At 38.4% G+C, this 27,821-nt stretch overlaps 1 protein-coding gene across 1 annotated transcript in view; it reads left to right on the top strand.

The window, feature by feature from the left end:
• The window catches only part of hpgd (15-hydroxyprostaglandin dehydrogenase), a 39,888-nt gene extending 28,752 nt beyond the window's left edge, over window positions 1-11,136 (top strand). The window contains exons 4-7 of the mRNA XM_079553484.1: window positions 1,736-1,832; window positions 8,918-8,994; window positions 9,078-9,241; window positions 10,939-11,136. Of these exons, the coding sequence (XP_079409610.1) occupies window positions 1,736-1,832; window positions 8,918-8,994; window positions 9,078-9,241; window positions 10,939-11,062 (462 nt within the window). The 3' untranslated portion in view covers window positions 11,063-11,136. The remainder of the gene's footprint in view (window positions 1-1,735; window positions 1,833-8,917; window positions 8,995-9,077; window positions 9,242-10,938) is intronic.
• The last annotated feature ends 16,685 nt before the right edge of the window (window positions 11,137-27,821 follow it).

Genomic DNA, 27,821 nt, shown 5'->3' with positions numbered 1-27,821 from the left:
ATGAATTAAGTTTTGTGACCATGAAACGTCCAGGGAAAGCGGAAACACACTAGTTCATGAGTCTACATTTTCCCTTATGAATAAATAAAACAACTCACTGAGGCTGTACTTGTACTTGTACTTGTACTGCCCCCGTCCTCGTGTACTGTCCGCGTATTGAGGAAGCAGTCGGCGGCGTTGGCTTCCTGCGTCGGCTCGATAACATCTGAAACTGTTTGTGTGCAGAACATGCCCCGGAGACACGAGCGGCTAATTACTGTTTATGAAAATACTGCAGCGGCTCATGCCACTGTCTGTCAGCGAAGTACTTTTAACCAGCGTCTTAATCAGGCCTGTACAAGCCGCGCTAACGACGCTCACATCCTGTTTATCTAGGGTGGATTTTCTCAGAGCCTCTAGTTTCTCTACATTTCTGCAGCCACAACCAAGGCCGTGGGAACCCAGGGTGCTGAGGGCGCTGCAGCACCCCCTGGTGGGTAGTTTGTGAACTGCAGGCAATGTTAACCCCTTAGCTCCTACCTGAACCGAGCACATTTTCTCCAGTTTGGCTTTACCCCAAGTCCAAAAGCTTCTGGGAAAAAGCTGGGAAAAATAGCGACAAAACTGAGACGAAAACAAGGATGGAAATGTGACAAAAAAGTGACGAAAAATTGGTGAAAAAGTGGCAAAAATGTCACAAAAATGTCACACGAAATTGACAAAAAATGGACGAAAAAATGGCAAGAATGTGACAAAAAATGACAAAAATGTGACAAAAATGTGATAAAAAATTGACAAAAAAATGACAAAAATGTGATAAGAATGTGACAAAAAAATGAGAAAAATGTGACAAAAATGTGATAAAAAATGGACAAAAAAATGACAAAATGTGGTAAGAATGTGACAAAAAATGCTAAAAATTTGACCAAAAAAAATTCAAAAAATGGACAAAAAATTTCAAAAAAAATCAAAAAATTGACAAATAAATGACAAAAAATGACAAAAATGTGATAAAAAATTTGACCAAAAAATTTGACCAAAAAATTGACAAAAAATTGACAAAAAATGACAAAAAAATGACAAAAAATGACAAAAAATGACAAAAAAATGATAAAAATTTGACCAAAAAAAATTCAAAAAAATGACAAAAAATTTAGAAAACATTGACAAAAAATTTATGAAAAAGTGACAAAAATGTGACAAAAAATGACAAAAATGTGACAAAAATGTGATAAAAAATGATAAAAATTTGACCAAAAAAAAATCAAAAAATTGACAAAAAATGACAAAAAATTGAGAAAACATTGACAAAAAAGTGACGAAAAATGACAAAAATGTGACAAAATGTTACAATATTTTTTTTTTAAAAATATGATAAAAATTTTACCAAAAAATTCAAAAATTTGACAAAAAATGACAAAAATGTGACAAAAATGTGATAAAAAATTACGAAAAAATGAGAAAAATGTGACAAAAAATGACACAAAAGGTACACAAATGAGTTGAATACCCAACCAAAAAAATGATGGAAAAAAATCTGATGACGTGAGGAAAAAGATCCTCTCAGTTCAGGCGGGAGTTAAGAGGTTAATAAATAGGAGAAGCACAGAAAAAGCGTTTTTGGGGTACATTTTTTTCCTCAGCACCCCTAACTAAAATGTCTTCCCACGGCTCTGGCCACAAGTTGCTCAAAAGTGGAGTTGCCGAACACTGGAAGTTTGTCGGGTCTAAATGTGTTTTGTGTTGTTCGTTGCAGACGTCGGTGATAAAGGGGACGTACTTGGGGCTGGAGCACATGAGTAAAGAGTACGGAAAAGCAGGAGGCAGCGTCATCAACGTGTCGTCCATGGCAGGTAACAGTCTGAACGCCGTGTTTTTATATCTCTGACATGGAGTTTGATGTTTATTTGATGGAAAACAGAATATTTTAGTGACGTTAAGCAAAATCTCAATATACAGTATCCAGACTAACATCATTAAAGGAATAGGCCACCGTTTTTACATACTGAGATATGTTCTTACCTAACCTTAGCCGAGTTAATATATCCCCGTCTGGTCTTTGTCCGTGCGCTCTGTCAGCCAAACGGAGCACATACGCAGCCTCTCCCACATGTCATATAGCTCCAAAAAAGCTCACGATAGAAGCTACCAAGCTCTTCCACGTGTTCCCTATTTAAATAAAGTTACGTGAAGTGTTTTCATGCGAAGTATATTTACACAGAAATGTAACATGTCGATTTTATAAGCAGATAAAAAGGGGGACTATATTGTGAGGCGTAATGATACGAGGAGCACAACGTCCGCGCAGTAACTCCTAAAGACTTCCCCGCTCACTTCCGTCAATAACCTATAGTTTATAGGTTTATAAGTTTATAGACGGGGATATATTAACTCATCTAAGGTTAGGTAAGAACATATCTCAGTATGTAAAAACGGTGGCCTATTCCTTTGAACCAGTTTTTAATCTTAACCCCCTCCTAAATGAGTGCATTTCTCCAGTTTGGCTTTACTTAAATCTCAAAAGCATCAAGTTGCAGGCCGGCAAAGCAATAAAAAAGCAACAAAAACACAACTAAAAAGTGATGAAAAAGCAACAAAGAAACCACAATAGAGCGACAAAAAATGACAAAAAAAAGTAACTAAAAATAGTGACAAAAATTTGATAAAAATATATTTTTAAAATGTATTAAAAAAAGTGACAAAAAGTAATATAAAAATAGTGACATAAATTTGATAAAAATATATTTTTAAAATGTATTAAAAAAAGTGACAAAAAGTTATATAAAAATAGTGACATAAATTGACAAAAATGTGAGAAATAATTGACAAAAAAGTGATAAAATTGTGACCAAAAAAGTGACGAAAATTTAAAAAATAGTGTCAAAAAATTGACAAAAAAAATGACGAAACAGTGAAAAAAATGACAAAAATGTGACCCCAAAAAATTACAAAAGTGCTAAAAAAATGACCCAAAAAAATGACAAAAAGTGACAAAAAAATGACAAAAAATGACAAAAAAGTGATAAAAATGTAACCAAAAAATGGACGAAAATGACAAAAAAAAGTGATAAAAATGTAACAAATTTTTGACAAAACAGTGAAAAAAATGACAAAAAAGTAAAAAAGTGTGTGACCCAAAAAAATGACAAAAAAAAAAAAGACCAAAAAAAAGGGTCAAGAAATCGACAAAAAAATGACAAAAAATGTATTAAAAAAGACAAAAATTCAACAAAAAAGTGACAAAAGGTCATGATCAGCTTTGTAGGTCTTCGCTTTCAAATGAAGCGTTGCTCTGGCCTATAGGCTGTAAGCTCCCGAGAACTTTTAAATTTGGATAAAGCTGAAACTGGAGAAAATTCACTTGGTTAATTTACGGTACAAAACAGAGGTTAAATGTTTTGCACCTTAAATTATTCGCTAATTACACTTTACAAAAAGGGGGTCCTGAGTTGCTGGTCTACGGTGAAGTATAATCAGCGGCCAAAACCTGGGAAAAATGATCTGGAAACTCCTCAAAACCTTTTATATATTACCCGGCTGCACTCGGCAGATGATGCAAGACCCATTTTCCCACCTCTTCCTGAAAGAACAAATAAATAATGTTTTGGTCAAGAACTCGGTCAGGGTTATGATTATGGTTCGGAACGGCAAACTCTAACCCTAAACCTATGGCAGATCCTAAAACGCACAGGCAACGAGTGAAGAGAAGATTAGTCAGGATTAATCTGACAGTTTCAAAATCGCAAACCTAATAAAGTGAAGTCTATCCTTAACTTTGACCCTCCTTAAATAAACCCATCAATTATCAGCACAGGCAGCATTATTAAAGCCTGTGCTTCGCTTTGAGCCCGATGTTTGACCAAAGGGCGGTTTCTATTTGCCGTTCGTGCCTCGAGCTGCAAAAGGCTTCAGGACTGGAACCATTACAGACACATTCTTATCTACAGCTCGACCACAAACACCAAAACCTTCAGCAGAGACCAGAGGAACACACAGACTGCCATTGCAAGTAAAGCACTGGGAAAATGGCCATCTTAAATGAGATAAATGACTTAAAATTGCTTGAATAAAAGGTTCTTTATGTTGAACTAACTAACTAAATCAGTTATTGATTTTATTTTATTGACTTTGTAATTTAATGAAGACAATATGGGGAGAAAAATTGTATTTTATTGTTTTGTTTAACCCCTTGCCTCCCACCTGAACCGAGCACATTTTCTCCAGTTTGGCTCCAGTCCAAAAGCTTCTGGAAAACAATGATGGAAATGTGACAAAAAAGTGAGAAAACATTGACAAAAAAGTGACGAAAAATGTATGAAAAAGTGGCAAAAATGTCACAAGAAATTGACAAAAAATTGACGAAAAAATGACAAAAATGTGCCAGAAAAATTACAAAAAATGGATTAAAAAATAACAAAAAAAGGATGAAAAAATGACAAAAATGTGACAAAAAATGTGATATAAATTTGATAAAAATTTGACAAAAAAATACAAAAAAATGACAAAAATGTAATAAAAAATGGACGAAAAAATGACAAAAATGTGACAAAAAAATTACAAAAAAATTACAAAAAAGTTAAAAAAAAAGTTAAAAAAAAAAATGATGGAAAAAAAATCTGATGACGTGAGTCTGTTTGGACTAATGCAGGCTAAAGATACAAATGCTGATGCCAATGGAACGAGCATAAAACCCACTTTGAAACCAGACAAATGAACTTTTAATTTCAAAAAGATGTGTTTTTCACTTGAAATTATACAATATAATCTGAGTTAGGAGAATAATGACTTGTTCCACTGGTGACAAGATGTTTTATCTGATCTAAGACCAGACCAAATCTACTCAAACTTTAGACTGAATCTCTTAATTCGAGTAGGTTTCTGTCACTTCTTCCCTAACCCTATTTTTATTTTAAGTTGTGCATAATATGACCTAATTGGGTGTATTAACAGTATTTCTCCCATTTAACCCTAAAAATGTTGAAGTACTCTCTGATTTGTGTCATAATGTTTCTCAAAATGTGAAAAAAGTGAGAAAAAAAGACGAAAAAGTGACAAAAAATTTACAAAAAATGTACAAAAAAAATGACAAAAATGGACAAAAATTTGACAAAAAAGTGAGAAAAATTTGACGAAAAATCGAGAAAAAATGGACGAAAAAGTGATAAGAATTTGACCAAAAAATCAACAAAAAAAATCAAAAAATTTGACGAAAAAGTGACAAAAAAGTCACAAAACATTTTTACAAAAATGAGATGAAAAAAAATCTGATGACGTGAGGAAAAAGATCAATTTAGTTTTGCAGGTCTTTCAAATGAGTTGTTACACTGGCCTACAGGATTTGGGTAAAGCTGAACTGGAGAAAATGCTCTCGGTTCAGGCGCGAGTTAAGAGGTTAAGATGTAGTTTATTTTATTGTTTTTGTTCTGAGATGTTTCTAACTGGTTTCAATACCTTTCGCCGTTATTTCAGTTTCTCTGCCAATGGGGTAAGAAAAATGGTCTTGTCCCATTGGCAGTTTTACTTTCTTAATTCAAGCGATATTTACCATAGAGCCGGTCTGAAATGTCCTCAAACTAGCAAAATAATCTTGGTCAGATCAGGAAAAAGGTCTATATGAGTAAACAGTCCTCAAAACAAGATGCATTTCCTCAATTTAAGTCGTTTAAGCCATTGCTTGATATTTACTTTTTGTAGTGTAGCTCTTGCAAAGGGACAGAGGGATATCGTTCATCCAATTACACAATGGAGATCTTTTTTTTTTTCACTCAAACTTGGCTGTAAATACTGTTTAAGTGGTGCTAGCCCGCAGTTAGCTTTGCCCGTTAGCATGTTAGCTTCTTCTTCGTGATTCTATTAGTGTGCATTGGTGGCTCCGGTCCGGTGGCAGTCAAGTTGCAATTGTGATTTTCTGGTCAGAGACACCGGGGGGAGATGAAAGACCCTCCAATCATCCCATTAACACTTGTATTACCCCCAGAGGGACTACGGAAAGTTACCTAGTACTGCTTTAAAGCCACAGTAGCATTTGGAATGGATGGATGGATGGACGGATCTTTTGTGAGCATGATGTGCTGTACAGCAAACAAACTCCACCACGTCGGTTGTGCGGCCTTTGATAAATGATTCTGATTAAGCCACATGAATCGTTTGCATAAAAACCTCCACTGTGAAAGACTCGGCAGCTGTGTGCAGTGAACTTTAGGACAGGACTGGGTGAATATCTTACCAGATGTTATATCTGTGAGTAGGGCTGCTCGATTATTGAAAAAATAATAATCACGATTATTTTTGTCATAATTGAAATCACGATTATTCAAACGATTATTTGTTGCCTTTAAAAAAAAACATACAAAAAGTGACAAAAATCCAGCAAAAAAGTGACAAAAATCCAGCAAAAAAGTGACAAAAATCCATAAAAAAGACAAAAATCCAGCAAAAAAAATGACAAAAATCCAGCAAAAAAGTGACAAAAATCCAGCAAAAAAAAAGACAAAAATCCAGCAAAAAAGTGAAAAAAAATCACAAAAAAATGACAAAAATCCAGCAGAAAAAAGACAAAAATCCATCAAAAAAGTGACAAAAATCCATCAAAAAAGTGACAAAAATCCATCAAAAAAGTGACAAAAATCCATCAAAAAAAAGACAAAAATCCATCAAAAAAGTGACAAAAATCCATCAAAAAAGTGACAAAAATCCAGCAGAAAAAAGACAAAAATCCAGCAAAAAAGTGACAAAAATCCAGCAGAAAAAAGACAAAAATCCAGCAAAAAAGTGGCAAAAATCCAAAAATTGAAAATTTGAAAAAAAACATTAAAAAAAAAAAAAACATTAAAAAAAAAAAAATTGAAAAAAAATATTATAATCGATTTTTTGCGATTATGCTAATTTTATAATCGTTTACTGTTGTAATCGAAATCGTAATCGAATTTCGATTAATTGCACAGCCCTATCTGTGAGAGAGCTTTAGTTTTTTGGTTTCTTTTTTTTTTGAAAGACACTAGGTAGAAACAAACAAAGCTGTTCAAATGCCTTACGCGTTTCGACGGACAAGGAACTACTTCCGTCTTCGTCAGAGAGGATTTGAACAGCTTTGTTTGTTTCTACCTAGTGTCTTTCAAAAAGAAACCAAAAAACTAGAAAGTTTATTACTCAAGAAGACATAATGAATGTAATAATATGACAGTGGTTCATGTTTGAAACTTTCAGTCAGTGATAATTGAACTGTGCAGTTTATAAAAAGCTGTTTATTTGACATATTCTGACATTTGAGCAGTTATATTGTACCGCAACGTCCTGGTTTTTCCCTCCGCTGGGTTAGGAGGGTTCAGATTGTCCTTCAAGGTCGACCTCATGACGTCGCCTCAAAGGTTAAAGGAAAAGGAGGAAGGAGCTGTAATGCCACTTTTTAGATCCAGCCCAAAACTATGCCTGAATTCTCCTGTGTACGGCAACACAACGGGGACAAAACATTCTTCCTTCTTCCTGACCAAATTAACTTTTGACTTAAGCGCCTTTATAGAAGTGTAGTGGAGTCGGAAGCATTATATTTAAAATGTTAGTGGAGTAAAAGTATTAAGTTCTTAACAAAAACACTACTCAAGTAAAGTACAGACCCTCAAAACTTCCATCTCCTCAGCGTCGGCAGATTTTTGGCTCGTGCAGCTCTGGGCGTTCGAGTGTCCTCAAACGGCTTCTGATCGAAAGCAGATGGAGTTTGCGATGCTGAAGTCTGACATGAAGGGCAGGTGCCTGTAGACCGAGCTTTTTCACTGACCGTAATTCAGCAAATTCATACTAATCCAAGCAAAGGAGTTTAGTCTATGCCAGTGGGTCAAAAAGTGCATATGGTCTGAATCCTTTTGTAATCATGATTTTAGTTTGATAAGCAAATCATGATTGATTTAGTTATCAAACTAACTAAATCAGTTATTGATTTTATTTTATTGACATTGCCATTTAATGAGGACAATATGGGGAGAAAAATGGTTATTTTATTGTTTTGTTTAACCCCTTAACTCCCACCTGAACCGAGCACATTTTCTCCAGTTTGGCTCCAGTCCAAAAGCTTCTGGAAAACAATTATGGAAATGTGACAAAAAAGTGAGAAAACATTGACAAAAAAGTGACGAAAAATTGATGAAAAAGTGGCAAAAATGTCACAAAAATGTCACAAGAAATGGACAAAAAATTGATAAAAATGTGACTAAAAATAACAAAAAAATAATTTAAAAAAGGACGAAAAAATGACAAAAAATGGACAAAAAATGACCAAAAAATGGACAAAAATGTGATAAAAATTTGACGAAAAAATGACAAAAAATGGACAAAAAATGACCAAAAAAATGACAAAAATGTGATAAAAATTTGACGAAAAAATGACAAAAAATTGACAAAAAATGACCAAAAAAATGACAAAAATGTGATAAAAATTTGACGAAAAAATGACAAAAAATTGACAAAAAATGACCAAAAAAAGGACAAAAATGTGATACAAATTTGACAAAAAAATAAAAAAAATTGACAAAAAATGACAAAAAAGTTACAAAAAAGTTACTAAAATGAGTTGACTACCCAACAAAAAAATGATGGGAAAAAAAATCTGATGCCGTGAGGAAAAAGATCCTCTCGGTTCAGGCGGGAGTTAAGAGGTTAATTGATACATGCTGTGACTAAAAAAAACTTTTATATCCACCATCCATCCATCTTCTTCCTCTTTTCCATTGCCGGATCACATTGCACCAGCCCCTTATGGCGCCTCCTGCTGGTGGTGGGTCCACGGGAGGACGGCCTCACGATTAAACGGGCCTGTCGGTCTCTCATAAGGGGCTTCTGAACATCTGACCCGTTACTTAGGACCACGTTAAGGTGGCGGCTCCAGGAGGGGTGTCATTTACACATCTAATCATCCATTTCATGAATTGTCCGTTTTCTTTGGCAGCGTTCCTGCACTCGCCGCATCAGCCCGTTTACACGGCCACCAAACACGGAGTCATCGGCTTCTCCAGAGCGATGGCCGTGAGTCCAAGAGAACCAACCTTTCCCTCTCCGCGTGTGACCTTTTGTTTCTGTTAACATGAACATCTGGCGTTCCTCCGTAGGATGCGTCCTCTTTAGGCGGGTACGGCGTCCGCATCAACGTCCTGTGTCCGGCCTTCGTGGACACGCCGCTGCTGCTCTCGGTGGAGCACGAGGACAACATGGGGAAGTTCGTCAAGTTCAAAGACGACTTCAAGAAGAGCATGAACCACTTCGGAGTCTTGAAGTGAGTACGTTAAATGTTGAGGAGACAAATAGTCGCCGGTGGGGTTGTTGGCTTTCATGTTCTGGTTTTGTTCTTTCCAAACAGCTTCCAAGCGCAGCCTCTCGGCCTCTGTTTGAGAAAGTGCTCCAGAGAAAACAAAATCAAATGCTTCGCTGTAAACTTTGCTGTAATGTCTGGCATGTGCTTGTGTTGTGGGAGTCGAATCGAGGTTGACGTTTAAATTAAAATGAGGGAAGAGAGAGGGAAAAACAGATGATTGTGATCTCATTCGTGATGCCTTTATATGAAGTAACCAGTGCCTGGAAAATATAATGATCTAAAATTGACTACAGATGGAGCTGGTTCCACTGTTTGATGGTTTTAAAGCAGAACTAAGTAACTTGTTTACCTAAATGAATCCTTTTCGTCGTCCCTCTGGCCAAAAAAACACCCTTACAGCTTCTCCTGCACCGACCCGGAGGCGCAATACACACTAATAGAATCACGAAGAAGAGGCTAACAGGCTAACGGGCAAAGCTAACTGCGGGCTAGCGCCGCTTTAGCCGTTTTTAAAGCCAAGTTTGAGTGAAAAAAAATATCTCCATTGTGTAATTGAGTTGTGGCACAATGTACAATATCCCTCTGTCCCTTTGTGTTTTCTGTCAGTAAAAGTATTTACTCTCACGGACAATTCATGAGTAAAAAAAACATGACATGTTACGACACCTGCAGTGGCGCTCATGGCCACTAGGGGTATGAGTAACTTACTGTAGTTCTGCTTTAACCTCTTAACTCCCGCCTGAACCGAGAGGATCTTTTTCCTCACGTCATCAGATTTGTTTTCCATCATTTTTTTGTTGGGTATTCAATTCATTTTTGTAACTTTTTTGTCATTTTTTGTCGCATTTTTCGTCAATTTCTTGTGACATTTTAGTCATTTTTTGTCACATTTTTGTCATTTTTTCGTCAAATTTTAATCATATTTTTTTCATTTTTTTGTCAATTTTTGTCACATTTTTCTCCTTTTTCCGTAAATTTTGTTTATCAAATTTTCGTCAATTTTTTGTCAATTTTTTGTCATATTTTTGTCATTTTTTTGTCATTTTTTTTGTCACATTTTTGTCATTTTTTTATTTATTTTTTTGTCAAATTTTTGTCCATTTTTTGTCATTTTTTTGTCAAATTTTAATCATGTTTTATTTATTTTTTTGTCAATTTTTGTCACATTTTTCTCCTTTTTCTGTCAATTTTTTATCAATTTTTTATCAAATTTTTGTAATTTTTTTTGTCACATTTTTATCAATTTTTTGACATTTGTTTGTAATTTTTTTGTCACATTTTGTCATTCTATCGTCAATTTTTTGTCAATTTCTTGTGACATTTTTGCCACTTTTTCATCCATTTTTCGTCACATTTTTGCCACTTTTTCATCAATTTTTTGTCACTTTTTTGTCACATTTCCATCATTGTTTTCGTCTCAGTTTTGTTGCTATTTTCACAGCTTTTTTCCAGAAGCTTTTGGACTGGGGTAAAGCCAAACTGGAGAAAACGTGCTCGGCTCAGGTGGGAGTTAAGGGGTTAAATGTAAAGGCTGCAAAGGCAGAGCTCTGAACACCCTTATTGACAATACTGAAGATTCTTCTGACGACACAGGATATCATCTGCCTGTTCCTGATCTGCATGTTTTATGTTTAACGTGTTTTTGTTATTGCGTTTAGGCCGTCGCTGATCGCTGACGGAATGATGAGGCTGATCACGGACGACACGATCCACGGAGCCGTCATGAAGATCACCTGCTCCAAAGGAATCCACTTCCACACCTACGAACCCATGTCCACCTAGACCCGGCCTGGACCAGGACGGGACCAGGGCTAAACTAGAGCTAAACCACTACATTATCAGGCTGTGTCCGAATGTCCACCAGGGGTCCCCAACCTGAGGGCGGCCCCAGACCCGGCTCTGGCCAAACCAGAACCAGGACACGTGAGTCTAAATGGACCGAGAGGAACCTTTATTTGCATTTACCTCCTGTCACGCTCTCACAGGAACCAAACTCCTGTATTTATCTGTGACCAGTCTGAGCGAGTATGTGCCACGGTGCAGCGCTGGTGTCAAAGAGCTGCTCTCGTGCTTCAGAAACATGACCCAGAACATAATTCAGCACAAGCACGAGCTCATCTCCTGCTGCTAGTGCCAACGTTCATGTGTTTTAAGACTCAGTGACTCAGAAATTAGGCCTAATGCTTTAATAAGCCTGAATATTTTCATAAGATCAGCTGTGGAGGGCGGGGGTTAGTTCCCCCAATAATGACCCAAGTTATTGTTCACTTTCAAAAATACATCCGGAGAGTCTATACGTTTGTAATAATAAGCTACATCTGGCTCCAAACTGCTGAGTTCCACTGATGAACACAGCAAAAAAATGCAACTTTATCTGAATCTCCTGCTGAAATAACAACAGATACAAGGCCACAAACTGTTTTACTCCTAAATAGGATCTCACCGTTTCTCCAATAAGCCTTCATTGTGTATGTAGAAAAAAATATTTGATAATTAATGTCAAAATGCGATCAGACGTTTAAAGATCAGCTAAATCCCATGATGGTGAAGAGGACGAAAGGTCTGTTGGACTCGGAAGTGGAGCGATGACATCATCACTTAAAGGAACAGGCCACCGTTTTTACACACTGAGATATGTTCTTACCTTAGCTTTGACGAGTTCTTTAGGACCTGTCTGATCTTCCCCCGGGCCTTCAGTCACGTAAACACAGCGCAGACGGCGTTAGCATTTAGCCTCTCCCTCTCTGCCAAATTACTCCTGGTATTATTACTGCCAATGGCAACGGAGTTCGTGCTTTCATATCACTCCGCGCGTACGTAGTAGCGACACTATCTGTCCCGTCACTGAGAGAGAAGTCGGGGGAATTGCTCGTGAAGTTAGCGTGAGTCTGACTTTCAACTTACCCAAAGATTCACCACCATTCCTCCAACTGCGCCTTCAACTAAGTAGCTAGGCTAGCTGCTAGCCATGCTGCTACTAGCCTAGCCAAACGCTGCAGCGCAACGCGCAAACTTTTGGGAACTATTTGTCGCGGATGTCATTAAATAAACCTTTCGACCTTCATAAAAGCGTACGAAGTTTATGTTGTGTGTGTTCAGTTGGCAAATGGCCGTATAATAAGCGGGATAATGTATAGAACGCTGGTCATTATCGGGAAAATAAGTACCTTCAGGGCGAAACAAGACCCCTCCGCTTCGCGTCGGGGTCCGGTTCGCCCTGTCGGTACTTATTTTCCCGATAATGACCAGCGTTCTATACATTATCCCTTACTTACAATATAGTTCCCCCTTTTATCCGCTTAGAAAATCCACATTGTTTAATTTTGTGTATTATACTTTGTAGTGGAACACTTCACGTAACCATATTTAAATGGGGAAAACGTGGAAGAGCTTGGTAGCTTCTATCTTGGCCTGTTTTGGAGCTATAGAGGAGAGAGGGAGAGGCTAAATGCTAACGCCGTCTGCGCTGTGTTTACGTGACTGAAGGCACGGGTGAAGATCAGACAGGTCCTAAAGAACTCGTCAAAGCTAAGGTGAGAACACATCTCAGTATGTAAAAACGGTGGCCTGTTCCTTTAACAAACCTAATGCCAGTGAAGTCAAGAGTCTGTGAGCGGGAATATCTTATGCCGAGACTGAGAAAGGATCAGCGATTTTGTACTAGCATTACTAGTACCAGCATGAAGTGAAATTGGTTTCTTTCACCCACCTCTTTGTGAGAAACTGAGTGCACTTTTCTCTCTCCGGACATTCGGACGCCACGACTTTATGTGTTTAGTGAGTAGTATTGTGTATAAAGGGAATAGTGTGGACATTTGGACACAGCCTTCATTACAGTGGAGAGCGCTGGAACTACACTGCCCCCTTCAGGCCGGCACTAGACCCAGACAGACTTCATGATTATGGGTCACATTGATTTTTTTTGAATAATCAGAGGTGGGTAAAGTCGACCACACTGACTTCACTAAAATCAGCTTGTGTGATTTCAGATATAAAAGTACGACGGTCTGAAGAAGGTGCATAAGTCGATAGATTGAAATCCCGATGTCAGGAGAGTTTATACTTGCACAAAAGCGAGCGCAGCCGTTCGATGCCGGGATCAGGATTGTTTGAAGCTCGTTCTAAATGTTTAAATAGAGACGTGTAAATGTTATGGTTCGGGGGTTTGTGGGTAATTTATCTGTACTTTATCAATTTTAGAAGAAATGTTTGAATAAAAAATCGCGTGTGTTAACTTTGTTTCACTTCAGCCGATCGCAGCCTCTCGAGACGTTCATATAAACACACTCTCTGTCCTCCATCATCTGCCCCGTCTCCACCGCGGCAGCTCCACGTCAGCCTCCTCAGCCACTCCTCCACTTAGTCACAAGAGACACACTGTATATTTTCAGAAACAAATCTATACAACCCTTTAGGTGCCAGTGTTTCCAAAATAGTGATTTTATTGAAAAGAAAAAGGTTCTCTTACAAATATGACAACAAAATCCACTTTGAGGGTTAAAGTAGCAATCAGGACTGGTGCAATACACGCTGCTCACAAAAACTTAGGGCACACTCAAAAAACACAATGTAACTCCAAGTCAGTCAGATTTCTGGGATATCAGACTGTCCAGTTAGGAAGCCACGCTTATTGTGAATCAGTTTCACTTGGTGTTGTGGAAATTAAACAGACAACAGGTGGAAATGAGAGGCAATTAGCAAGATCACTCCAAAAGAGGAATGGTTTTGCAGGTGGTGACCACAGACCATTTCCCTGTCTTCATCCTTTGGACCGTATTTTTGGAACACTTTTGCATTTGTCCAGTGTTCTCACCACTAGAGGTATCATGAGGAGCATCTACAACCCACAGAAGCTGCTCAGGGAGTGATGCTCATCCAAAATGGCACGTCCATTCGTGCTGTGGCAAGAAGGTTTGCTGTGTCTCCCAGCGCAGTGTCCAGAGCATGGAGGAGACACCAGGAGACAGGCCAGTACACCAGGAGACCTGGGGGGGGCGACCGAGGTCACCAACCCAGCAGCAGGACCGCTATCTGCTCATTTGTGCACGGAGAAACAGGAGAAGCACTGCCCGAGCCCTACAAAATGACCTCCAGAGGGCCACAAATGTGCATGTTGGTCCTCAAACAACCGACTCCATGAGGGGGGTATGAAGGGTGGTATGAGGGGGGTATGAGGGTGGTATGAGGGTGGTATGAGGGCGGTATGAGGGGGGTATGAGGGGGGTATGAGGGGGGTATGAGGGTGGTATGAGGGTGGTATGAGGGGGGTATGAGGGGGGTATGAGGGTGGTATGAGGGGGGTATGAGGGGGGTATGAGGGGGGTATGAGGGTGGTATGAGGGGGGTATGAGGGGGGTATGAGGGGGGTATGAGGGGGGCATGAGGGGGGCATGAGGGGGGTATGAGGGTGGTATGAGGGGGGTATGAGGGTGGTATGAGGGGGGTATGAGGGGGGTATGAGGGGGGTATGAGGGGGGTATGAGGGAGGTATGAGGGGGGTATGAGGGGGGTATGAGGGTGGTATGAGGGGGGTATGAGGGTGGTATGAGGGTGGTATGAGGGTGGTATGAGGGTGGTATGAGGGTGGTATGAGGGGGGTATGAGGGTGGTATGAGGGTGGTATGAGGGGGGTATGAGGGAGGTATGAGGGGGGTATGAGGGTGGTATGAGGGTGGTATGAGGGGGGTATGAGGGAGGTATGAGGGGGGTATGAGGGTGGTATGAGGGGGGTATGAGGGTGGTATGAGGGGGGTATGAGGGTGGTATGAGGGTGGTATGAGGGGGGTATGAGGGGGGTATGAGGGGGGTATGAGGGGGGTATGAGGGTGGTATGAGGGTGGTATGAGGGGGGTATGAGGGGGGTATGAGGGGGGTATGAGGGGGGTATGAGGGTGGTATGAGGGTGGTATGAGGGGGGTATGAGGGTGGTATGAGGGTGGTATGAGGGTGGTATGAGGGTGGTATGAGGGTGGTATGAGGGTGGTATGAGGGGGGTATGAGGGCGTTGGGCCGGTGCTTACTGCCCAACACCGTGCAGCCCGATTGGCCTTTGCCCGAGAACACAGCGATTGGCAGATTGGCCAATGGTGCCCTGTGCTCTTCACGGATGAGAGCAGGTTCACCCTGAGCACATGTGACAGACGTGACAGAGTCTGGAGACGCCCTGGAGAACGTTCTGCTGCTGCAACATCATCCAGCATGACCGGTTTGGTGGTGGGTCAGTGATGGTCTGGGGAGGCATTTCATTGGAGGGCCGCACAGCCCTCCATGTGCGAGCCAGAGGTTCCCTGACTGGCATTGGGGACCGGGATGAGATCCTCAGACCTATTGTAAGACCATATGCTGGTGCTGTGGGCCCTGGGTTCCTTCTGATGCCTGATAATGCCAGGCCACATGTGGCAAGAGTGTGTCAGCAGGTCCTGCATGATGAAGGTGTTGATGTTCTGGACTGGCCTGCCCGTTCCCCAGACTTAAATCCAATAGAGCACATCTGGGACATCATGTCTCGGTCCATCCATCAACGCCACGTCGCACCACAGACTGTGCAGGAGCTGACTGATGCTCTAATCCAGGTCTGGGAGGAGATCCCTCAGGAGGACATCCGTGGTCTCATCAGGAGCTGCCCAGGCGTTGTAGGGAGTGCATTCAGGCACGTGGAGGCCACACACACGACTGAGGATGATACAGACTCGTTTGGAGGAATTTCTACACAATTTGGATCAACCAGTGACCTGATTTGTCACTTTGATTTTGACAATAATTTTGGATCCAGACCTCCAGGGGCTGATAATTTGATTTCCATTTATCAGTCTTATGTTATTTTGTTCTCAACACATTGCCCTACACTATGAATAAAGATTTTCATCCGAAAAATCGAATTGATTGACATCTAGGATGTGTTTTTTGAGTGTGCCCTAAGTTTTTGTGAGCAGTGTATTATATGTTTTTGCTCTTTTGTATTTGAGTTTCAGAATATGGTATGACTCTTACATCCAGCAGAAGTCTGAAGTTCTGTCTGAAGCAGAATCTCCATGACTTCCTTCTTCACTTCTCAGTTTGAAGAGCAGCACCCAGATCAGAACAGTTAAATCCAGGCCTGCACCTTCTCTCCCCTCAGCTGGGTCTGTTTGGTTTTGTTCTCTCACAGACTCTGGCCTAATGTTTCTCTTCTACAGCGAGTTTAAACATCGAAACAGCGGGATCTCACACACAGAGAGAGATCGATCCACTGTGAGACTGAAGCCAAGGCAAACACATCGACTCTGGAGACTCTGGAGATGTGCAGACATTTATGGAGCCAAAGAACATAACAAAAACACCTACAGTTGTTTTGAGTTCCAGGCTTTGTGCGTGGACTCGCCTCGTAACCGTTTCCTGACCCTAGTTTTTTTAGATTAATTTATTTAATCTATTGTTTTGGTTCCTTCAGGGAGCGACACCGTAATGTAAACAACCACTACACCACGTTTCAAATGATTATGCAAATTGTATTTCAGTGTTAATTCCGTCGACTAAAGTCTTAATTTTAGTCAAAGTGATATTTTTGACGACTAAAATTGGACTAAAACTAAATTAAAAGTTCCTCATGAGACTAAAACTATGACTAGAATGTCCAGATATTTTAGTCGACTAAAATAAGACTAAATAAAAATGAAAAGGAGAGACTGCACTGCAACAAGTATTTAACTAGATCAGTATAAACATCTCAATTTGAGCACAATAATCCAAATTTTAGATGTTTTGACTGGTTAAGAAGTTGTTGGGCATTTGTCCTGGATTATTTCACTTGTTCTGAGATGTTTCTGACTCGTTTCGATACATTTCGTCCTTATTTCAGGTCATTTTCTTTGCCAATGGGGTAAGAAAATTGGTCTTGTCTCATTGGCAATTTTACTTTCTTATTTCTTTTTTTTGAACTTTTTATTTACATTTTTACCGAACAAACAGAACATTATCTGAGACGAGTGATAAATAATAATAATGTTAAAAGAAAGAGAAAAACAATAATTAAGTATTTACCACAGACATGGTACAATATACAGCAATAATATAAAAACAAAAACAAAACAAAACAAGAAAAATAAATTTAAAAAAAATGCCTCATGCTAGAGCAGGTTTTTCTTTTTCTTTTTTCTTTCTTTAATTATTCATTTATAGATTTAAATATTCTTTAACCATGTGCCATCTCTGATTAAAAAGGTCAGTTTTCAATTGTAATGATGCAGTCATTTTTTCCATCACATAAATCTGTTTTAGTCTCTGTTTCCATTCAGTTACAGTTGGTGATTTCACCGTCTTCCAATTACAGGTAATGTTTTTTTTGGCAATTAGTAATAATAAACGTAAAATATATCTTTGGTCAGCATTGAAAACATCAACTGATATTACACCCAGTAAGTAGAACTTTACATTTGAGGGGACTTCTTTTTTTACAATTTTCTCCATCTCTTCTTTAATATTTTTCCAGTACACAAGGATTATTGGACAGTCCCAAAATATGTGAGTATGGTCACCTATTTTACCACATTGTCTCCAGCATAAAGCTGCAGAGGGATCTTTGACAAATTTTGAAATAACCAAGGGAGTATGAAAATAACGTATTTTAAGTTTCCAATCGAATTCCTTCCACTGTTGACTATTAATTCCCTTATGGCATATATAGCAGAGTTTGTCCCATAACTCATCTTCAATTACTGTATTAGCTTCTAATTCCCATTTTTCCTTGATGTTGTAGGTGTTTTCAACAATGTCCGTTGACAATCTTTTATAAAGATGAGAAACATGTTTACCGATAGGGAGGCGTTTTTCTGATACTGTGATGAAATATTGTTCTATGCCATTTGGAGTTTTACATATTCTTTCTTTTTCCTTATGATTTGTAATGTAATGCCTAATTTGCAAATATCTATAAAAATCACTTGAGGGAAGATCAAATTGCTCCTGAAGTTGTGTGAAGGACTTTAGGTGTGTTTCTTCAAAGAGTTGATTAAAAATAACAAGGCCTTTAGCTGCCCATCTCTTAAAACTATGGTCCCACATTGAAGGTGGAAAATCTAAATTACCCGCAATGGGCATAGCTCGAGAAATTGTTCCAACATCCTTAAGCATTTTCTTTACTTCTGCCCATACCTTTATTGTGTGTTTTATCCATTCGTTTCCAATCTTCAATTTATTGACATGTTTTAGATCCATAAAGGGTAGGGCAGACAGTTGTGCACCCATAACTTCCCCTTGCTCTATTTGAGTCCACTTTGCTTCCTCGTCTTCATTGATCCAAGTCACAATTGCTGCTAGTTGAGCTGCCCAATAATAACATTTTATATTTGGCAGAGCTAAACCTCCTTTATTTTTAGCCAAATGTAGTATTTTAAGTTTAATTCTGGGTCTTTTGTGTTGCCATATAAATTGAGAAATTAATTTACTTTCTTATTTCGAGCGAGACTTACATTAGAACTGGTCTGAAATGTCCTCAAACAAGCAAAGTAAACTTGGTCCGATCAGGAAAAGTGTCTAAATGAGTGAAAACCGCTCAAAACCAGAAACATTTCCTCAATTCAAGACATTTAAGACAATGCTTGATATTTACTTTTTGTAGTGTAAAATCATCCAAACTTCTATTGAGCGTCTGAAAGAGCCTCAGATCATGTAAATCCTGTCAAAGGATCAGCTCTGAGCTTTGTTCATGTGGAGCAGCTCCATGAAGCAGAGGAACAACATTAAATATGATTATAATGAATAATATCAATGCAAAGTCCACCAAATTAGTCTTAAATTTAGTCGACTAAATTTACTTGCAATTTTAGTCGACTAAAACTAGACTAAAATTGAAGATATTTTTTTGACTAAAACTAGACTAAAATCGAATTACATTTTCGTCAAAAGACTAAGACTAAATTAAAATATGCTGTCAAAATGAACACTGTTGTATTTCAGTGCCATAAAGGTAAAAAAAAAGAACGTTTTTCAATGAAACTCGTGGATGGTTTTGTGTCTCGGGCTCTTTGAATCACTGACATTAATCTCAGACGCCTGGGATGATTATTTGTCAGGTTAAGCCCAGTTCAGGGAAAAATTACAAAAAAAAGGACGTTCCACATTATTAAGCATCATTTTCAAGCAATATGGGAAAGGAAAAGGATAGATACAGACGGCATCTCTGGAATCGCCCATATATGGTCATGTTGGAAAACAGTTAAGGGGGAAACAATATGGAGAAAAATCTAAACTTTCTCTAATTATTCAAAAACTACTTTAAAGGGGGGGTATTATGCAAAATGGACTTTTTCAAGCTTTACATCATGTTATTAAGTCATTCCCTCATTAAAAACATGCCTGAAGTGTTGCCTTGGCACATTCACGTATTTTTGAGTAATCTGTAAAAACTCTGATGGCGGCCATTTTAGGGATAAAACGCCTGATTCCTTCAGGAAACGCCCTCGACCTCCAGGATACGCCTCCAACCTTTCGTCACCAGCCGAGTAACCAACCACTGCTCCTCAGCAGAACCCCCTCCCCGCAGTGTCTAGCCCTAAGATGTAAACAGAGTCATCATGGAGGATTAGCTTCATGTGTTGTGAACCGGAGCCACAGCAGACTTTTACAAAGACACACATCAGTGTTTCTGTTACCGAAACACCCAGGATTAAAACCGGTGACAAGAACACTTATTTCAGTGTCTGGTTCTGCGCTGGGCCTTGATGATGCACAGAGCCTCCGGAGAAAGCTAATGCTAAGCTAAACCTCGAGTCATCACGTGAAAACGAGAAATATGCACAAATAAAGTCAATAAAACCACCACACACATAAAGAACCGTTTAACAATGATCACACACGGAGCCAGGCTTGTTGATTTGGAAGTTTATTGCTCACATTTCATCTACAATGGGTCATAGCCGAGTGGTTTTCTCCCGGAGCTAACAAGCTAGCCGCGACAAGCTAACGGGAAAATTCACTGAATACAAGCAGCATATTATGCATTGAAAACGTCACTAAAACAGGCAACTGCTTGAAGCAGCCTTTATGATGATCACACACGGAGCCTGGCTTGCTGATTTTGTAGTTTATTGCTCACATTTCATCTACAGTGAGTCGTAGCCGAGTGGTTTTCTCCCGGAGCTAAGGCACTATTAGCCGCGACAAGCTAACAACCTTCACCTTCACTACATTCATTGAAAACAGGCAGCATATTATGCACAAATAACGTCAATAAAGCAGCAACTACTCGAAGCAGCCTTTACGATGATCACACAATGAGCCTGGCTTTACACATTTGTGGTTTATTGCAGACTTTTCATCAACAATGAGCTGTAGTCGATTATAACAAGCTAACGGGGTAACCTCGAAAAACCATTGTCCACCTGCACAGATAATGTCCGTCTTTTGAATGGTATGGGCTCCTGCAGATCCTGGTGTCGTCCATGGGGGTATAGTTAGAGATCCATAGGGCATGGCAGATGCAAAGAGAAGCCTCCAAACAGCAGTTATTTTTCAGGCAAGAGCCCCTTCCAAGCGTCCGGTGTGGAAGGTTCGTTTCCAAATAATCCTGTGTGGCCATTGTTCACAAAGTGATAAACAGTAGCTCCTTTCCAACAATAAAAATTAAAATGCACCGATCGTAGTTTCAATACTGTTGAGACAACGAGCGCAGTGTTGTTGTGATGCCACAGACAGCGTGTGGAGGGGGCGTGTCGGAAAGGGTCAGAGGTTCTTAAAGAGACAGGGGCCTATTTCAAGACATTCACTACAGCCATTTTGAAAGAGCAATTTTATACAAGGCAGTTATTCTAATTTACTGCATTTACAGACCAACAGAAGGTTTGGTCATCATTGTAGTGTGATATAGACTGGTGCTATGTGGCTGAAAAAAGCATAATACCCCCTCTTTAACAAATGCTGAATTTTGAATATAGTTTTCTACTAAAGAAAGAAACAACGACATGGGGAGGAGCAAAGTGGTTCAACAGCCCATAAATACATAAAAAACGGAGAATGCTAACTTGATGCTACATGTTAGCATCGGGCTAATGCTAACGGTTAGCTACCGCAAGCTACAACTGCCGTTTTTTCACGGTTAGTGCCAGATCGTCTGCTCCGGAGGGACAGTCTGCTGTGAAAACGTGAGATATCATGACACAAATTAAGGTTAGGGCCAGGGAAATGGTTAACCTCTTAACTCCCGCCTGAACCGAGAGGATCTTTTTCCTCACGTCATCACATTTTTTTTCCAAAATTTTTTTGTTGGGTATTCAACTCATTTTTGTAACTGTTTTGTCATTTTTTCGTCAATTTTTAATCAATTTTTTGTCACATTTTTGTCACATTTTTGTCACATTTTTGTCATTTTTTCGTCAATTTTTCGTCCATTTTTAATCAATTTTTAGTCACATTTTTTGACATTTTTTTGTAATTTTATTTTATCAATTTTTTGTAATTTTTTTGTCACATTTTTGTAATTTTTTGTCATTTTCTTGTCAATTTCTTGTGACATTTTTGTGACATTTTTGCCACTTTTTCATAAATTTTTCGTCACTTTTTTGTCAATGTTTTTCTCACTTTTTTGTCACATTTCCATCATTGTTTTCGTCTCAGTTTTGTTGCTATTTTCACAGCTTTTTTCCAGAAGCTTTTGGACTGGGGTAAAGCCAAACTGGAGAAAATGTGCTCGGTTCAGGTGGGAGTTAAGGATTAGGATTAGGATTATTTGTATTTTTAGACAAACCAACTCATAGATCTATACAAACTCACAGCAGACCGTCCCTCCGGAGCAGACGATCTAGCACTAACCTTTTTTCACTTCTACTGAACAATCTGCTGTGAGAAAATATCCACATGGGCCCGATTTACACCTGACTTTATTTGTATGTGATAAATAAGTTGATATTCCACCAGAAAATGGCTTAAAAGAGGGAAAATTGTGTTTCTCTAAAGATTCTATTTTCCCCCTCGGCGAAGCCACGCCCCCTTCTATGACGAGATGCCGTCTGTATCTATCTTTCTGCTGATGAAAAGCGTGAAATAGTTGAATTCCTTGGTCTAGGTATGAAAACCTTCCATATTTCATGAAAGATTAATCGTACTGTCAAGAGATTTGTGGCTGATTCAGAGCACGCGCAGGTTTGAGCAAACAAAGGCGCAATGAGGAACACATCAGATTAAGAGAACAGCTGCTACAAAGCAACATACAGGTATTTGAAGCTGCTGGTGCCTCTGAACATGAAGGTGTAGGGCCCTCTTTTTTTTACGTGTTTTTGTTGCTTTTTCATTGGGTTTTTTTCGTTGCTCTTTTGTCACTTTTCTGTCATGTTTTTGTCGCTTTGTCAATGCTTTTTTCATTGCTTTTTGTCGCTATTATGATGCTTTTTTTTTAAGCTTTTAGTTTCGGGTAAAGCCAAACAGGAGAAAAAGTGCTCAGGTGGGGGTTAAGAGGTTAAGGTTGTTGCAAACAAATGTTGAAATATGTCAATGCAGTGCAGTATTTTTTTAATTGACAAACGTATGCGGTTAAAATAGTCGCACAATGTCATTTTTTTTTTACTTACTTTTGGCAACAGCTCTTTTTTACTCCCGTTTTACTCCACTGATCATAGGGCTGTGCAATTAATGGAAATTCGATTACGATTTCGATTACAACAGTAAACGATTACAAAATTAGCATAATCGCAAAAAATCGATTATAATTTTTTTTTTCAATGTTTTATTTTTATTTTTTTTTAATTTTTCTAATTTGTAATTTTTGGATTTTTGTCACTTTTTTGATGCATTTTCGTCTTTTTTCTGCTGGATTTTTGTCACTTTTTTGATGGATTTTTGTCACTTTTTTGCTGGATTTTTGTCATTTTTTTGCTGGATTTTTGTCATTTTTTGCTGGATTTTTGTCACTTTTTTTTATGGATTTTTGTCCTTTTTTGCTGAATTTTTGACATTTTTTTGCTGGATTTTTGTCTTTTTTTGCTGGATTTTTGTCACTTTTTTGATGGATTTTCGTCTTTTTTCTGCTGGATTTTTGTCACTTTTTTGATGGATTTTCGTCACTTTTTTGCTGGATTTTTGTCTTTTTTTGCTGGATTTTTGTCACTTTTTTTAATGGATTTTTGTCCTTTTTTGCTGAATTTTTGACATTTTTTTGCTGGATTTTTGTCTTTTTTTGCTGGATTTTTGTCACTTTTTTGATGGATTTTCGTCTTTTTTCTGCTGGATTTTTGTCACTTTTTTGATGGATTTTCGTCACTTTTTTGCTGGATTTTTGTCACTTTTTTGATGGATTTTTGTCTTTTTTTGCTGATTTTTTGTCATTTTTTTTGCTGGATTTTTGTCTTTTTTTTGCTGGTTTTTTGTCTTTTTTTTTGCTGGATTTTTTTCACTTTTGCTGGATTTTTGTCACTCTTTTGATGGATTTTTCAAAGGCAACAAATAATCGTTTGAATAATCGTGATTCCAATTATGACAAAAATAATCGTGATTATTATTTTTTCAATAACCGAGCAGCCCTAACTGATCACGTCGAGGGCCTTTTCCTTCAGCCTTCATCTGCAAAACACCAGCATTTATAAACACAGAAGTCAAACCGGGAACAATCTCTGGAGCCTCTTGAGCACCGGCCTGTACTCCTCCCCCAATGGGACCCCCCCCCCCTCCCCCGTGTGGCCTCCTGCTCCTCACAGCTGCTGTTCGCCCTGACCCTGTGCTCCGAAAACATCACAATACTTCGTAAATCACTTTAACGCGCTGGAGGCAGTTCAATCTGATTAGCGCTGCCATTGTGAGGGACTGGGAGCGGAAATGTCCACTTTCACAGGACATTGTTGGCTTCAGACATTACATCAGGCATGGCTTCGACCTTTCACCTCATAGCTTTAGCTCACAGTCATACCACATATACACAACATATCATTCATAAGACATTTAAACTGTTTATTAACCCTTGTTGCGTCTAAACAGATCCTACAGTGACAACATGCACCACATGAGTCTGTTTAAGGCAGGGGCGTCCAAACTGTTTTCATCAAGGGTCGAACATTCAACAGCATGCATTAAAGAAGGAATAGGCCACCGTTTTTACACACTGAGATATGTTCTTACCTTAGCTTTGACGAGTTCTTTAGGACCTGTCTGGTCTTCCCCCGTGCCTTCAGTCACGTAAACACAGCGCAGACGGCGTTAGCATTTAGCCTCTCCCTCTCTCCTCTATAGCTCCAAAACAGGTGAAGATAGAAGCTACCAAGCTCTTCCACGTTTTCTCTATTTAAATATGGTTACGTGAAGTGTTCCACTACAAAGTATAATTACCCCAAATTAAACAATGTGGATTTTCTAAGCGGATAAAAGGGGGAACTATATTGTAAGGCGTAATAATACCAGGAGTAGCTTGGCATCCGCGCAGTAAAGTGAAGATTATTGCGCGGATTTCGAAGAACCCGGTACCGCCGTCTGCAACATCCTGGTTACGGGACACGATGTCCTTCTTAAAGGGGCTAGATGCAAGTTGGCCATTTTATACTCACTGCTGCCACCTCAGGCCATATGTGTAACTGCAGCTTCTATATTAAGCTCGTGCATGACGGCACTTCAGGCCGAAGTGACACCTTTCTGAGTGACAGGGCAGGATTTTAGAGGCAGTTGTGGTGAACAGGTCTGGGCTCGTTCTACACATTAGGACATGGCTGGAACGTGTAGGGGAGGAAAATTTTAACATTTTTAAACTCCCTATAGTCCCTTTAAAGTTAGAAAAAATCAAATTCTCGTTGAGGGGCAGTACAGACACCTTTTATCAGAACTGGAACCCCTTACTTCAATATTTTAAGGAAATTACCTTACTTTTTTTGTTGACTGAAAAGCTAGCTTGTACGGATATGCTTTGTCATTGGATTCCCTTTTTTAATTTCAAATATATACCTTTTTTTTTTTTTTTTAAGTGATGTATTGGTACGATCATAAGCTTTGTAAGAACATCACAGTTGTGCTCAGCTTGGGGATTGGGGTGGGTGGGTTAGTGGGTGTTCCTGTCATCCCACAGTTCAGAAATGACATTTTGTAAAATGTAAAATACAAAAATGTTCAATAAATTTTGTTGAAAAAAAATAAAAAAAATAAAATCATTACCGTAGTCGTGTTTATGGGATGATTGGGGGGTCTTTCATCTCCCCCTGGTGTCTCTGACCAGAAAACCACAAACCAGCTTTCCCTGGTCCAACCCAGAGGCCCCAATACACACTAATACAATCATGAAGAAGCTAACAGGCTAACGGGCAAAGCTAACTGTGGGCTAGCACCACTTAAACAGTATTTACAGCCAAGTTTGAGTGAAAAAAAAAAAAGATCTCCATTTGTATTTACTCTCAGAGACAATTAATGAGTAAAAAAAAGCACCATTCTACGACAGCTGCAGTGGCGCTTATGGCCTCTGGGGGCACGAGTTACTTAGTCCTGCTTTAAGGTCAGGGACAAGTCAGAAATGGTTAAGTCTAGGAAAACAGTTTGTTTATGATAGAGTCTAAACAATAAAGGTAATCACTATTTAGCTGCTTAAAAATGAGGAACAAATGATGAGAACTTACTGCAAAATAAGAGAATTATTACAAAATGTGGTTTTATGACACAAAGAAGTTACCATTTTATTACATTTTGGACTTCGGCAGGTCGTCTCATCATGGTCAGGGGTCCGAATCCATGTGCAGGAGCCGCTGTGTCCCTGGGCAAGACACTTGACCCACCTCGCCTTTATTGGTGTATGAATGAGAGAGTAAATGGGGGGCTGGTTCCTTCACGTAAAGCGCTTTGGGTAAAAAGCACTATATAAGTTGAGACCATTTACCATTTTATAATAAGACCATAATAATAAGTGTAAACCAGTCAGTGTAAACCAGGCAATATGTCTCATTTCTCTTTTGACAAACCTTGAGCAAAATTCCCGTTACCAAAACTCCACTCTCTCTGTGTCAGACACTGGGCACATTCTCACTCTTTAAACACACTTCTCATTTACAGCATCTTTAATTGCAATTCTAATTTCATGTTTAACCTCTTAACTCCCGCCCGCCTGAACCGAGAGGATGTTTTTCCTCACGTCATCAGATTTTTTTTCCGTCTTTTTTTTTGTTGGGCATTCAACTCATTTTTGTAATTTTTTTTTCATTTTTTTTTTTTCATTTTTTTTTTTTTTTCATTTTTTCGTCAATTTTTTATCACAGTTTTGTCACATTTTTTGTCATTTTTTGGCAACTTTTTATCAATTTTTTGTCATTTTTTGTCACATTTTTTTCATTTTTTCGTAATTTTTTTATTTAATTTTTGTCATTTGTCATTTTTTCGTCAACTTTTTTAAATTTTTTTGTCAACTTTTTATCAATGTTTTATTTTTTGTCTTTTTTTTTAATCAACTTTTTGTAATTTTTTTGTCAAATTTTTATACATTTTTTGTTATTTTTTGTCACATTTTTTTCATTTTTTCGTCATTTTTTAATTTAATTTTTGTCATTTTTTCGTCAACTTTTTATTTATTTTTTTGTCAACTTTTTATCAATTTTTAGTTTTTTTTTGTAATTTTTTTTGTAATTTTTTGTCAACTTTTTATAATTTTTTTATTTTTTGTCACATTTTTTTCATTTTTTCGTAATTTTTTTATTTGACTTTTGTCATTTTTTGTCAATTTTTTGTCATTTTTTTGTCATTTTTTTGTCATTTTTTTGTCATTTTTTTGTCATTTTTTATCAATTTTTTGTTATTTTTTGTCAAATTTTTTTTGTTATTTTTTCGTCCATTTTTTGTAATTTTTTTGTCAAATTTTTATAATTTTTTTATTATTTTTTGTCACATTTTTTTTTTCATTTTTTCGTATTTTTTTAAATTTAATTTTTGTCATTTTTTGTCAATTTTTTGTCATTTTTTCGTCAACTTTTTGTAATTTTTTTGTCAACTTTTTATCAATTTTTGGTAATTTTTTGTCATTTTTTTGTGTCATTTTTTGTCAACTTTTTGTAATTTGTTGGTCAAATTTTTGATCCCATGACCACAGGTGAGGGTGGGAACGTATCTCGCCCGATAAATCGCCCGATAAATCGAGAGCTTTGCCCCCAGACTCCGCTCCTTCTTCACCACGATCGACGACCGCACAGATCCGGCTATCGATCTCACACTCCCTCCATCCCCTCACTGTGAACCAGACCCCGAGATCAAAACCCCCCAAGACCTGCTTTGATACATAGCTTTAATGCTCCATTTTTTACAACAGTACAATAAGTTACATGTTTGACCCTGTCTGTACAAACCTCCTCCCTCCAAACGATGCACAGTGAACGCGTTAGCTCCCGACAACAAAGTGCTAAAGGCTAAAAACAAGAGCTAGGTCCGAGCACAGCCACGCCCAGAGCTCCGGAGTCCAAGGCTTACAGGCGGAAATAAATAAAGATAGGTTTCGATAATAAATAATACACTGATGAGTAAATTTGCAGATGGATTGATAGCACAGCGCAAGGTCATGTTGTTTGAAAGGTTTACAAATAAATTAAGGACATTCGGAAAAGCTGTGAACTGGGTTTGAAAACGC

Source organism: Gobius niger, assembly GCF_951799975.1.
Source record: "Gobius niger genome assembly, chromosome: 3".
NCBI classification, from domain to species: domain Eukaryota; kingdom Metazoa; phylum Chordata; class Actinopteri; order Gobiiformes; family Gobiidae; genus Gobius; species Gobius niger.
This window is presented reverse-complemented; position numbering and strand designations above follow the sequence as displayed.